We start from the raw sequence: 14970 nt of genomic DNA, 5'->3' as shown, positions 1-14970 counted from the left end.
AAAACTAAAGGTTATGCTTTTCATTTTCTCTTTATGTAATGGGGAAAACCAACCGGATAGCAAACAAAACTGGAGCAAAAACAAAGCCATATTCAAACTTTAAAAATCACATGCTACTGGATGGCCAAATCCATTTACCATTAATGAAACGACTTCTATGCTAAGACAGACAATTCACTGTGATTAATATGTCAGGTGAAGCATGCATGCTTCATACCAAATAGATCAAAATGTTGTCTTGGAAAATATAGAAACGGCTAAACAGAAAAATGTTCAAGTGTGCTTAACCAACATATATACATGGCAGCATTATACTGTTTTGAGGACAGTTAATAGACGTCATATAAGCTTTGAATTTGACAGAGAAGGGACTGACTTAAGCACTTCATCCACTGGCAGGATTCCACTTTTCCACATGCTTCACAATTCGCCAATGAAGTACACCCGTCTTCTGCAAAAGAAAAAAAAATCCATTAAAAAACAAGTCTTGCATGCCTAAAAAAATGATTATTGAGATTTCCAGCAAGCACGTCATATTCAAGCAACATTGGCATTCCCAATACAGGTTTCTTGTGCCATTGACCTAGATTTGTTGCCAGAGTATGTGTCAGTGTTATCTCTTGGCCTTTAAACCTGAAAACAAGGAACACTGAGTAACCACAGGATATTTCAATCAGTAAAACTTTCTCCAAGGCTCTAGCTGAAAGATAACAGAGCCATGCCCACTATATGCCAATCTAGAATTTTTATCTGCAAGTGAATCAACACATTTAATCTTAAATTGTGTAGATGAGGAGTAGCTAAACAGAAAAACTGGCAGGAGGACAAATGAGTCTTGTGACTAAGTGAACATGATCTGATGTCTCTGGGAAATCACACACAAACCAAGGTCAGTTAAAAACATAGTGACGGGCTTAAAGCCACTGTGAAACGGAAATGACGGCAGATCTTTTTCCACACTGCGAGTGTAACGAATTATTACAAAGAAAGCCCTGTATACATCTAATTTTTACCAGAAGGTCCAGTTATGACATTTTGATTAAAGTCAAAACTAAAAAAAAACTAAACATACACACAGATTAATTGTTCACAATAACATTAATTACATTGCACTGAAGGATTAGTTCTCTTCCAGAACAAAAAATTACAGATAATTTCCTCATTCCTTGTCATCAGTTGTAAAGCAATTTTTTTTTTTTTTTTTTTTTTAAGGAAAACATTTCAGGAATGACTTCTATGGAGCCCCCGAGTTTGAACTTCCAAAATGCAATTTAAATTCAGCTTCAAAGGGCTAAATGATCCCAGCTGAGGAAGAAGGGTCCTATCTAGCCAAACAATCAGTTATTGTTTTTAAAATTTACCATTAACACTTTTTAACTACAAATGCTCGTCATGTCTAGCTCTGCGATGCGCTTTCGTATTCTGTGTACTCTGGTTCAAGACAATTAAGATATGTCGAAAAACTCCCCTCATATTTTCTCCTGGAACTTCAAAATCACCCTACATCGCTCTTTTATCTTTTTTGTAAAGGGTGTTTTGGCCTTCTTCGCATGTTCACTTTCTAAAGACTGGGTCGGTACTTCCGCAGCGATGTAGAACAATTTTGAAGTTGGAAAAGAAAATGAGATGGGAGTTTTTTTGACCTACCCTAACTGTTTTGAACCAGAGTGCACAGAGTACCCATGCGCATTGCAGAGCTAGACAAAATAAGCACTTGAGGTTAAAAAGTATATAACTTGTATATCTTTTTAGAAAATAACTGATGTTTCACTAGATAAGACCATTCTTCCTTGGCTGTGATTGCTCAGAGCCTTTTGAAGCTGCAGTTAAAATGCATTTTGAAAGTTCAAACTCGCCGCCACCATATAAGTCCACTGGAGAACATTTCTGAAACGTTTACCTCAAGGGGTTAAGTCAATTATCTGGAAGTGAACTTATCCTTTAAATATAGAATTATAGTTTTTAATTTTAATTTCATGCTGACTATGGAGCCCGAAACTGTTGCCTATGTAGGTAGCCCACTAGATTTTAAGACACGGCCCAAGTGCCTTTGTCCCAAAAGAGAGAGAGAGGTGAAGACAGCATTCTCGGGTTTATTTTACTGCCCAACATGTGATTCTCTGGTTAAATATAGATCTAAATGGAAGCAGCCACAAGACAACAAAATAGAAACCCTCATGTATTGGATTACATAACAGCGGCAAGCCAACGATCATTGGGAGACACACGATAAGTGACTTATTATTTCAGAGTCAGACAGGTAAAAACGGTGCTAGTTTGAGTTCAGTATTGGACAAAATACTAAAAACACGAAAACATATCTGAATCAAGAAAAAAATCGGAACGAGGCCAAAGTGCAACACCCGTAACAACATGCTATTAAAACTAAGGATGGGGATCAATAACCGGTTTAGAATGATTCATTCAAAAAATACCGGTAAAGACGGTTTTAGTTCTCGAACCTTCCTTTGTCGATATGGAAGGACCACACAACAATTGAATATATAGCGAGAAACATAGAGCACGACCAGGATATTTCAATTCAAGACCAAATGACTCTTAAGAATCAGGTTTTTTGGTTGAATCAAACACATACAAAGCGACCATAGTGGTTCGACTCCTGAATAAACGACTCTTGGGAACCGGTTCTTTTCAGTGGATTATAATACGCACGGTGCGAAATTACCGTGCGAATGATTCTTATGAATCGGTTCGTTAAAAGGTCTACCTACATATACTCTTTAAAACGAATTTGTTTCTTAATGGTTTTATCCGTTCTTATGAAATCTAAAATGACTTCGTCATTTGGCAACAGACTGCCGAGGGCAGTTGATGTAATAAGAATGAATCATTACCCAATATGTATTCCTTTAAAGTACAAAAAGAATCCTTAATGGAACCATTATAGAACCAGAATCGCTACCACTCCTAAGTAAAATCACAGTTAAGGTGTAACCGATGGCGTGACAAGAGACTGTTTTGGTTTGCGTTGTGCCAACAGGACTCGCTGTTTCACTGTAACATTTATAGATTATAAATCCACTCACCCAGCGAAAAATCCTGACTTGTCAATGATCCGAAGAAGGCTAGTAATATTGTCACGAAGAAAAGTCTCCAAAACATGGTGTCTAATTGGTTTATTCTCAGTCCTCGTTCGGGCGTTCAGGTCGAGCTGTCTGCAGTTTCACTCTAGTGCTGCTGTGGATGTGGCTGCGCTTCCTGCTTTCTGCATCACGTGACTGGTTCTTCTCATCATTGGATGACAAATGTGGTTTGACATCGTGAGACAAAACACGGCTTTCCTGCAGGGGGCGCTTGGCGGCTCAAAGGTAAAGCTTGTATTGAGCAGCAATCAAATCTCAGGATGTTTTGTGTTTGATTGGAGACATTTGTTTAAAAAAGTGTTTAATTATTTAAACGCGTTAATTCCTAGTACTGGTACTTAAAACGAGTACCAACAGTTGCTATGAAATAGGTTGAATAATAGTTAATCAACAAATAGTGATGATTGGCTCATCCGTACAGACGCTGAGAAAAGTACCACGTACCACGTGGAAAAAGTTCCACTGTAGCCGCCATCTAAGTGATATTTTACACTCATATAATGACACTTCAAACTTTAATAGCGTTTTGAAACATTGAAAAGTTTAAACATGAAGAATATTATTTAGCCCTCATCGAACGTTAGTATTTGGGCTGCTAAGCCCCGCCTCATTTCCGACCTCGTTTCACCCTGACAGTAGCCACTCCACTCTCTTTTTGCCACGTGTTTGCTTCACACTTCCTTCAAATGTTGCCATGTATAAAAATAAAGCTCAACTGGCGAAACCATGCGTGCAGTATTTATTTGGCTTATTAATAATTTATAGAGCGATCGTTTCAGCCACTATAAAGTACTAGCTTTTATCTTATGAGCCTTTAGCAGCCCTCCCAACAAAATGCTGGTGAGTAATTTATAGGACATGCCCACATGTCCTTATCTCCTGTTTATATAGGGAGCAACCACTCACTGGTTTCTAAGACGTAAGACAGCTTTACAAACAGCTTTACCTGACTTTCGTTTTTGAAAGGCAACATTTCTAGATATATAACTCCCAACTCAGTAATTCAAATACAGTCAAAAGTCAAAAGATTTTTAATGTTTTATAACGAAGTCTCTTCTGCTCACAAAGCCTGCATTTATTTGATCCAAAGTATAGCGATATATATATATATGTACTATTTAAAATAACTGTTTTCTATTTGAATATGTTTTAAAATATAACGTATTCCTGTGATTTCGAAGCTGAATTTTTAGCATCATTACTCCAGTCACATGATCCTTTAGAAATCATTCTAATGTTGCTGCTCAAAAACATTTATAATTATTATAATGTTGAATAGAATTTTTAAAGTTTTTTTATGAATAGAAAGTTCAAAAGAACAGCATTTATCTGAAACAGAAATCTTTTGTAACATTAGTCTATAAACATTATTCTTATTCATTTATTATTATTTATCATAAATTTTGATCAATTTAAAGCATCTTTGCTAAATAAAAGTTTTCATTTATAGAATTATTTTCCCCAAAACAAGTTTGATCATAGAAATAAATTACATTTTAAAACATTCAAATAGAAACAATTATTTTAACTAGTAAAAATATTTAATATTTTTCACATCTTACTGTTCAAACTGGTGTAATATGCAAAATCTGATTATTCAGTTATTCATTTTTATAAAGGTTATATGAATATATATATATATATATATATATATATATATATATATATATATATATATATATATATATATGTATATGTGTGTGTGTGTGTGTGTGTGTGTGTGTATATATATATATATATATATATTATTTTATAATTTTTGTATCTGACTATACTGCCTGACACCAATATTCCACCTGTAAAATCCCATTCAAGTACCTCATTTCGTCAAAGCTGGTGTTAGTACAAAGGAAACAACACAGTAGGCTATGAATTTTGTTATAGGATTATATCATGGCAGATATTGGCTCAGGACTTCTTGCTGCTGCCACCCAGTGGACGAGTTCGTTAAAAAAAGTGAGTTTTCTGTTTATGTGAAACCAAGTGTTAAACCTTTAAAACGTTTTCTGCATTAAGTGTCCAGATAACTTAACAAATAAACAAATAATTTAAATAAAAACGAATATTTATACATAATAACATAGCAAATAATATCATATAAACTCAAAGATAAAAAATATATATTCTGCATTTCTTTTTTTATTTACGTTTTAAAAATTCAAAAACTTCACGACGTGTCATCAGTCAGCCATATTGGCGGCACTGAATGGCACTGCCTTTATTGCTGCTGGAAATGGTCAATTATTGTCATTTTTTGGGCTGTACTAATCAGACAGACTGGGAAGAACATTTGGAGTACTATAGACTGCTAAACGTTACAACAAATCAAGGAGAAAAGTGCAAAAAAAAAAACTGAGGAACCACAAATGAGGAAAAGGCATTTGTGGTTTGCCAAACTGAACCAGAATTTCCTTGACAACTTTTGTGTTTGTTCTTATCATTTCTGGTGAGGTAGGTGAAATATTTACACTAACATCTTAATTAATACTTCTCGTACATGTCTTTGCCACCTATTAACTTTAACCTCTATACATTGATATTTCAAAATGTTAAACATTTTATAACAAATTTATTGATATAAGGTAACAAAAGAGCAGGGCTAAACCAAAAAAACAAAAAACAAAAAAACCCGAAAAATAAATAATGTGTATCTTGAAAGTGTTATCATCTTGGATTAAGATAAAAAAATACACTGAAAAATAACACTTAACAAAAGGTAATGGTGGGAAAGTTCTACCTTAATTTCAACGACCTTATTTTATTGTATCGTAATATTATTCTTAAAACACCAGAGAGCAGCATTGTAATAAATATTGAACAGCATTTCTGTTTCACAGGCCTAGATAATCAATCCTGTTGTGTCATAGCTTTTAATACCCTTAGAATTGCTCAACTGCGTTGAAATCAGTATCATTTTTAGGTCTGAAAAATGTTGACCGATAACATCAGCACAGCCTATAAACCTTTGCACGTTACCTATATCTGCAATTAGACATGGTCAGGTCTAGAAACACTAAAAGTGTCGTTCTGTCAGCAGATGGCGCTGCATACTTTCACATGCAATCCACTCTTATACTGCAATTACTTCTCTAACCTTACTGAATAGAGTGTTGCTCTGTCAGTGAATAGAGAGTATGATAACATCCAGCCAGTCATGTTGCTTCACATATCAGAATATGTATTTCCAGTGTTAAATGTTAAATGTCAACAATTTGTTTACTTTTGTCGTTATATTTACATGCATCTTTTATGCCTGTTACTATAAAGTGTTTTCACAAAAAGATGTCCATCCCTTGCTTACCTCTGAGAACGTCATTAAGCGTCTGAGAAAGCTCTTCATTCTTTTCCATCTTTAATTTGGTCATATATGTCAATAAAAGAAGAATTACACATTTCAACCCACTCAAAAACTAATCTTGAGTGGTTATCTTCCACACCCTTTATTTCACTACTCCAAAAATTCTCATTAGTAATTTTAAACTACCTAGCTAAAAGCCTGCTTAAACCAGCCTAACATGGTTTGCTGGTTTAAACTAGTTTCAGATGGTCTTCCAGCCTGACCAAGTTCGTTTTAACTGTAGTCAGGCCTGCCAGCCTGGCCAAGCGGTTCTAAAACCTACCTTCCAGATTCCTTCCAGATTCATTTTTCGGTAATTAATATGTTTATGTTTTAACAGACTTTGCAAGTATTAAGCGACGGGAAAAGTTAAACAACAAATTAACCCGAGCTTTTAATTTCACTTAGCGACCCTAGCCAGCAAAAATCGCGTTTGATTTAGGTAACCATAGCAACAGAAGCCTGCTCTAGCGTTTTCTGTTCGAATCGGTATCCAGTAAGGGCTGTACAGCGAAAAAACATAATTACTGTCATTATTTATTACTTTTTAAAATCTTTAAATCTTTAAAGATTTCTAGATACATATAACAAGTAACAGTGCTTTGTTTAAAAATAGTTGAGGTCTTGTTATTATGATAGTTAGCTGTCAATCATTCCACATCGTATGTGCCATTTGATATTTACATTCAGCACATCACTACTTAATCTGACGACTTGTACTGACAAGCCAACCACCAAGTCTGGTGGATCCCGCCCACTAACATATCAAAATGAGTGTGTGTGTGTGTGTGTGTTTGTTTTTGTGACATATCAGGACACAAATTGGTGTAATAACATAGGTATGACATAGGTATTACAAGGAGAGGGTGACTTATGAGGACATTGCCCATGTCCCCACTTTTCAAAAGGCTTATAAATCATACAGAATACGTTTTTTTGAGAATGTAAAGATATGCACAGTCTCCTGTGAGGGCTAGGTTTAGGTGTAGGGAAGGTGTAGGGTGATAGCAAATATCGTTTGTACAGTATAAAAACCATTACGTCTATGGAATGTCCCCACAATTCACAAAAACAAACATAAGTGAGTGTGTGTGTGTGTGTGTGTGTGTGTGTGTGTGTGTGTGTGTGTGTGTGTGTGTGTGTGTGTGTGTGTGTGTGTGTGTGTGTGTGTGTGTGTGTGTGTGTGTGTGTGTGTGTGTGTGTGTGTGTACCTGGTATTCATCACGTGGTGGGGACCAAATGTCCCCACAAGGATAGGAATACCAGTAGATTTTGACCTTGTGGGGACATTTCTCAGGTCCCCATGAGGAAACAGGCTTATAAATCATGCACAATGAGTTTTTTAGATGAAGTAAAAGTGTGCACAATCTCCTGTGAGGGCTAGGTTTAGGTGTAGGGTAGGTGTAGGGCGATAGAAAGTACGGTTTGTACAGTATAAAAACCATTACGCCTATGGAATGTCCCCTTAAAACATGTAAACCCAACATGTGTGTGTGTGTGTGTGTGTGTGTGTGTGTGTGTGTGTGTGTGTGTGTGCCACAGAGAGAGAGAGAGAGAGAGAGAGAGAGAGAGAGAGAGAGAGAGAGAGAGAGAGAGAGAGAGAGAGAGGAGTCTGGCTGGGCTGCACTCTGATAACAGAAGTGTATCATCAGTGCAGCAGCTGTCTCAGAAGGAGGTAAAACGATGTCTCATTGACTCAGGTGCGTAAAGATCGAATTCCTGTGCAGATGTTTCCGTTGTTGTTTGTATTTCCTGGTAACTGCAGGTGCGGACAGATGTGCGGCAATGTCAGTCAATGAGAGTCCAGGAGGCTGTGCATCGTAATTACGGCTCATTTGTGATTGAGTGCAATCGATTAAGCCATTGATGCTTATAAATGCTGAATGGAAAAGATAGAACAAGCGTGGAAGCGATTCTGAATACGGCATAAGACATTTATCTTTGCTATTATGCATCATATAGCACAATAGTTGTTTTTAAACGTCTCTTTGCTCTCCTTCCTTAAATGTAGACTTTATTTCTGTCTGAAAACAAGTACGTTTTGTATATAGTCGCATTGAGTTTTAAGGGGACACTCAGACACAGTAGTTGTGCTTTGACTACAAAGGCGCGTCTTATAGTTTAATTCACTGTCCGTCACACGATTGTCTGCGCTGTCCGCGGTGCTGAAATCGCCCCTCAAGGACGTGAAAACGACTACCCCGCTAACAAAACTTGGGAGGGATGGTTATTCCGACATTAGAATGTGTTCAACCAGTGAGACTTTTGTTCGCCAATTATTTAGCACAGATTTAATAATGACGTAAGTTGGTCTTCATAGTTGGCAGAAAGCTTCTTAAGTGTCACCTAAACCATTTAGATTTTTGGTTCGAACGCTGTTTTTTTAATATAGTTTCTTACATTTGTCTGCTACTAAAATTAGTTTGTAAATCTACAGCTACGGTCTTAAACTATGTAAATGAATGTCAAATGGGTTATAGAGGGTCTTGTTGTTACAAACTACCCCACTAGGTGAGCTCTAACAATAACTGAAGCATTTTAAATTTTGTACACGTATTGTGTAATCAAATGTGCTTGTTTAAATAATTGTTATGCCACCCTACCCCATTTTATTTAAAACAGAAGGCATAAAATGTAAATATGTAAATGTAAAATTGCAAATAAAATTCTAAAACAAATGTAAGATGTATAAAACATCTGCTAAAAGTGTCTTATACGCGGTCCCATTTTGTGGGGAGTTTTACAACCCTCAGACATACAGTGGTGGCCAAAATGATTAGAACACTAGTATTTTCACCAGCTAAAAGTTGTTTTAAGTCAGTTATTTCAATCTTTTGCTGTAGTGTGCCAGTAGGAAACATCAGATTTCATTTCCAAACATTCATTTTGGCATTAATTGTAATAATCCAGTGATTTTTTTTTTGTTTGCACAAGGGGTCTGACAACAGCCAGTGCTCCACACAGAGCAAACTGAGACAGACTAATCCAGAAGAACTGTGGCAACGTCTCCAAGATGCTTCAAGAAACCTACCTGTAAAGTTACAGTATTGTACAAAAGTTTTAGGCACTTGTGTAAAAAATGCTGTAAAATGAGGATGCTGTCAAAAATATCATGCCATAAATAGATTTTCTGTATCTATTAACTTCTATTAACTTCTATTAACCATCCTTTGCATTTAAATTAGCTCTTGCCCTAATGTGCACTTGCGCATAGATTTTTAGCTAGCTTTGCAGGTAGGTTTTTTGAAGCATCTCGGAGAAGTTGCCACAGTTCTTCTGGATTTAGTCTGTCTTAGTTTGTTCTGTTTCTTCATGTCATTAGACAGACTGGATTATGATAAGATCAGTAGATCAGATCTTTGTGTGGAGCACTGGCTGTTGTCAGACTCCTTGTGCATACAAAAATCTCACTGGATTATTACAATTAATGGCAAAATGAATGTTTGGAAATGTAAACTGATATTTCCAACAGCAAAAGATAGAAATAACTGACTTAAAACCATTTAGATGGTAAAGATATAGTATTCTAATAATTCTAGAGTGATGAAAAGAGTCTGAAAACTCATTTTATTTGTCCTATAAATCTTACCACTGTTATCTTAGTATTTAGGCTGGTGGTCATAGTGATTTCATACATGTAGCTCATTTTTAATTGGTTAAACTGTTACAACCAGCCTGTGTTACAGCACTCTCTTTCATCGGTGTTAAATCATACACTCTTTCTCCATAGGTTGCATTGACCTTTAATGGATGCATGCTTTTTCTAACTAACTCTGTGTTCTGTTTTCTCAGCAGGTGTCAGGGCGCATTCATGTTGTCTCACGTGCGCATCATGGTCCCTTAATTGAATCTGGGACTGCAGAGAAACGAGCACCGCTGGCAGGAGTAGCTCGCACGCTATGCCCGTCACACAATGTGGAACATGGCACGCTTGAAGATGCCCTGTGTGTCGTGCGGACACCTTTCACTTTTCTTGTGTCTGTTTCTGCCGACACTCTCATCTCACGCGTTTGGGAACATATACAAGCGCGCGGCGGCCCAACGCGCGGCGGCCCGGTCTGTCGCCCGCATGGATGGCGACGTGATCATCGGTGCGCTGTTCTCCGTGCACCACCAGCCGTCCGCCGAGCGTGTGGCTGAAAGAAAATGCGGAGACGTGCGCGAGCAGTACGGCATCCAGCGAGTGGAAGCGATGTTCTATACGCTAGACCGTATTAACGCCGACCAGAACCTGCTGCCCAATATCACCCTGGGCTGCGAGATCCGGGACTCGTGCTGGCACTCTTCCGTGGCTCTAGAGCAAAGCATCGAGTTCATCAGAGACTCCCTAATCTCTATTCGGGACGACAAAGACGGATCTAAGTGGTGCATCGACGGGACCCCTTCCAACCAGCCACCTCCTTCCAAGAAGCCCATCGCTGGAGTCATAGGTCCGGGCTCCAGCTCAGTGGCCATCCAGGTTCAGAATCTCCTCCAGCTGTTTAACATCCCCCAGATCGCTTATTCGGCTACCAGTATAGACCTGAGCGACAAAACTCTCTTCAAATACTTCCTCCGTGTCGTGCCCTCTGACACGCTGCAGGCACGGGCCATGCTTGAAATTGTCAAACACTATAACTGGACTTACGTATCTGCGGTTCACACAGAAGGTAAGTCACTGACAGGAACCTTCCTACCTTTAAACCTTTAAACTTTGCTAAACAACGTACACTGCAGTTCAAAAGTTTGGGATCAGTAAGATTGTTAATGTGTCGAAATATAGTCAAATCAAAATTTAGACACCTTCAACATTTCTCACATTATCACAGTTTATTCGCTATAGTTTAGAAAATGGTAATAAAATATGACAAGAATTCAGAGTTAAACTGTGTTGATCAAATTAATCTTGATAATGTCAGATAACTTTGATAGAAATGTATGTAATTACAATCAACCAAAAATTCAGACAGCTGTTAGTATGACAATAATTACACAACTATCAATACTTTGTTTACTAATTACCAAGCAATGCTTAATTTTGTTCAGTGTTGTAAAAGGGTCGTATTAGCAATTAAAGAAAAAAAAAACTTTTTTGGGTTTAATAAATCACAGTTTACTTTATTTTGCTATTCTCACTTACATAAATGAACCATAGTGTCCTGCACCCACTAGTAAATAAATATCAAAAATTATATCTGGTGTCTGAATAATTTTTGGTTTGACTTTAAGTCTGTTCTGCTTATCAAGACTGCATTTATTTGTTTAAAACTACAGGAAAAATGCAATATTGTGAAATATTATTACAATTCAAAATAATGTTTTTCTATTTTAATATAGTTTAAAATATTTATTTCTGTTATGCAAAGCTGAATTTTTAATCAGCCATTACTCCAGTGTCACATGATCCTTCAGAAATCATTCGAATACGTTATCTATTGTCAATGTTGGAAACAGGATTGTTGTAACATGATTGTTTGAATAAAAAGAAAGAAAGGAAAAAAAAAACATTTATTTTAAAATGAAAATAATTGTAACAATAATCACTATTGTTCAAAAGTCTGGGGTTAGTTTTTTAACTTTCACTTTTATCCAGCAAGGATGTGTTAAACTGATAAAATAGTGATAGTAAAGACTTATATTGTTAGAAAAGATTTCTATTTTTAATAAATGCTATAGTATCGTAGGCTCTAAAACATACTAAGCAGTGCAACTGTTTCCAGCATTAATAATACATTGGCATATTGATAATACATGAGAATGATCTCTAAAGGATCGTGTAACAGTGGAGTAATGGCTGATTAAAAATTCAGCTTTGCATAACAGAAATAAATTATATTCTAAGGTATATAGTAGTCAACATTTGAAGTGGATCAAAACCTTTCATCAGAATTGTCCTAAAACCAAAAACAATAACCGTTCTTGTCTTAGGACACCTTTGATTAACTTTTGTGATCCACTTTAAATGTTGACTACTGTATTAAAATAGAGGACTGCCATTTTAAATTGTAATACTATTTCACAATATTACTGTTTTTTCTGTATTTTTGATTGAATAAATGCAGCCTTCTTTAAAGAACATTAAAAATCTTACATATCCCAAACTTTTGACCGCCAATGTAAATACCTGTCATGTGAATACTATGTGTATTTCACAGAGCATTGTAACACATTTTGTTTGAGTCATTGTGTTTTTTTTATTGACTCAGACTTCTATGTATATATAATATTTGCACATTTGTTTGGTCAAATCAGTTGTATAGTTAGGAAATTATCCCTAAAATGTGTCAATTAATGAATGAATGCAAGCAGGTATCTTAGTAAAGCAGGCAGGGGAGTTTTTTAGCACTTTTGTGTTTGTTGTAACACAAAAAGTTTGTAACTCAAAGTAGTTTAGAAATATATAACTTATACCAACATTGTGCAATGTAATGGCAAGTACAAAGAGTACAAAAGTTCTGCACAGATGGGTTGTGACATGGGTATTCTAAATTTTGTGCATTAAAGTCATTGTCCACCCAAAAATAAAATTCTGTCATTTACTCCTCCTCATGTCCTTCCAAACATGTATGACTTTCTTTCTTTTGCATAGCACGAAAAAAGGTAGTTTGAAGAATGTTTGTTAACAGCTTTGGTTCCCATTGGCTTTCTGTTGTATTGACAAAAATACAATGAAAGTCAGTGGGAACTGAGATATCTTCTTTTGTGTTCTGCAAAAGAAAGAATGTTATATGTCTGTAACTACATAAGGATGAGTAAAAAATGACAGATTTTTTAGGTGGACTATCCCTTTAATTTGTTGTTCATTAAATTTACTTTAAATACTTAAAAATCTCTTCAAATCACTTTGAAATGTACTTCAAAATAATTATTCCACCTCCAATTTGTAACTCTAAACAGCAAAATAAATTGGTAGCAAATAAAGAAAATGCACAGGGCAAAAAACCTAACTTAAGATTTATACATCATTTGAAAGCTGAATAAATAAGATTTCCATTTATGCATGGTTTGTTAGCATAGGACAATATTTGAGAAATACAACTATTTGAAAATTTTGAATCTGAGGGTGCAAAAAAATCTAAATATTGAGAAAATCGCCTTTAAAGTTGTCCAAATTAAGTTCTTAGCAATCCATATTACTAATCAAAAATGAAGTTTTGATATATTTACAGTAGTAAATTTACAAAATATCTTCATGCAACATGATCTTTACTTGATACCTTAATGATATTTGAATTTTGTGGTCCAGTATCACATATCACAAATGTACTGTCATTTAACAATCAGTAATCAAACTACAAGCCAGACATGAAATTTTACTTATTTTTATACAGATTCTTACAACTTACAACTGCTATAACTTTAGGAGGGTACTGTTATAGTGATTGAATTTTTTAAATGATTAGATTTCATGTTAAAAAACTTTACTTTGACTATAGATTGACAGAATTAGATTAGGTTGTGTAAGTCTGACTTTGAATATAAAAGCGTGACCATATAGCAGACGGGATTTAAGTGTTAACATTTTTAATTAAGCAAAAACAATAGGAAAAATTGTATTTGAATGTAATGAGTGCAGCACTCTTTAAATGCACCTAAATGTTAATTCACTCCCATTAGAGTTGTAGTGCAAGTGGACCAAAGACCTTTTATTATTTGCATATGGAAGCACGCTCTAATGACTCAGTCAGTTTCTCCATGCACAATGAGGGTAATAATGTATTCTCCCCTTCTCGCCCACAACACACACACACACACACACACACACACACACACACATTTTTTTGTCGCTCCCTCCAGCATTGTTGTGCGTATCACTTTCAATTCAGTTGGTGATTTGTTTATAAAATATCCAGAGGTGAAAAACTTGTCTGTTAAACCACACATTGAGATGATTAATGTCCTCATGGGCCTTTTTAGTTTTTTTAGTTTTCTGCTGTTTTAATTCTGTTCCACTAGCTAAAAGTAAATAATGTCAATAAGGTAATTAAGTGTGTGTGTGTGTGTGTGTGTGTGTGTGTGTGTGTGCATACATATATATATATATATATATATATATATACAGTCAAGCCCGAAATTATTCATACCCCTGGCAAATTCTGACTTAAAGTTACTTTTATTCAACCAGCAAGTTTTTTTTGACCGTAAATGAGGCTTCTCCCAAAAGATAATAAGACGATGTACAAGAGGCATCATTGTGGAAAAAAATATTTCTCAGCTTTTATTTACATTTGAACAAAAAGTGGCATGTCCAAAATTATTCATACCCTTTGCAAACTGTCACAGTCTATGGGAAAATCCAAAGTTCTATACCATTCCAAATAGTCCAAGCTGTTCTAAAACATCCTAATTACCCTGATTCATTGGGAACAGCTGTTTTAATCAGCTCAACAGGTGAAAAACAGAAGCTCTCTGCTGTTGGTTTGTGGACAGTCATGGCTAAGACAAAGGAGCTCACTGAGGACCTGCGGCTGCGTATTGTGGCTGCTCACAAGTCAGGAAAAAGCTATAAGACCATATCTAAATGTTTTGAAGTTCCAGTGGCTACAGTGC

General features: G+C 35.9%; 2 protein-coding genes across 4 annotated transcripts in view; one reads left to right on the top strand and one right to left on the bottom strand.

Moving 5' to 3' along the window:
* Positions 1 to 3213, bottom strand: part of cd164 (CD164 molecule, sialomucin) — a 79388-nt gene extending 76175 nt beyond the window's left edge. Inside the window, exons 1-2 of the mRNA XM_073816828.1 lie at positions 3048 to 3213; positions 377 to 451 (exon numbers count right to left, since the gene is read on the bottom strand). Coding sequence (XP_073672929.1) covers positions 377 to 451; positions 3048 to 3123 — 151 coding nt within the window. The 5' untranslated portion in view covers positions 3124 to 3213. The remainder of the gene's footprint in view (positions 1 to 376; positions 452 to 3047) is intronic.
* A 4799-nt stretch (positions 3214 to 8012) lies between these two features.
* The window catches only part of grm1a (glutamate receptor, metabotropic 1a), a 40421-nt gene continuing 33463 nt past the window's right edge, over positions 8013 to 14970 (top strand). For 2 of the 3 annotated variants that reach the window (XM_073853131.1, XM_073853133.1), the window contains exons 1-2: positions 8013 to 8141; positions 10234 to 11090. In XM_073853131.1, the coding sequence (XP_073709232.1) occupies positions 10355 to 11090 (736 nt within the window). In that variant the 5' untranslated portion in view covers positions 8013 to 8141; positions 10234 to 10354. The remainder of the gene's footprint in view (positions 8142 to 10233; positions 11091 to 14970) is intronic. The other variant, XM_073853132.1, reaches the window with a different exon arrangement.

This window comes from Garra rufa, chromosome 13 (genome assembly GCF_049309525.1).
Source record: "Garra rufa chromosome 13, GarRuf1.0, whole genome shotgun sequence".
Lineage (NCBI taxonomy): Eukaryota > Metazoa > Chordata > Actinopteri > Cypriniformes > Cyprinidae > Garra > Garra rufa.
This window is presented reverse-complemented; position numbering and strand designations above follow the sequence as displayed.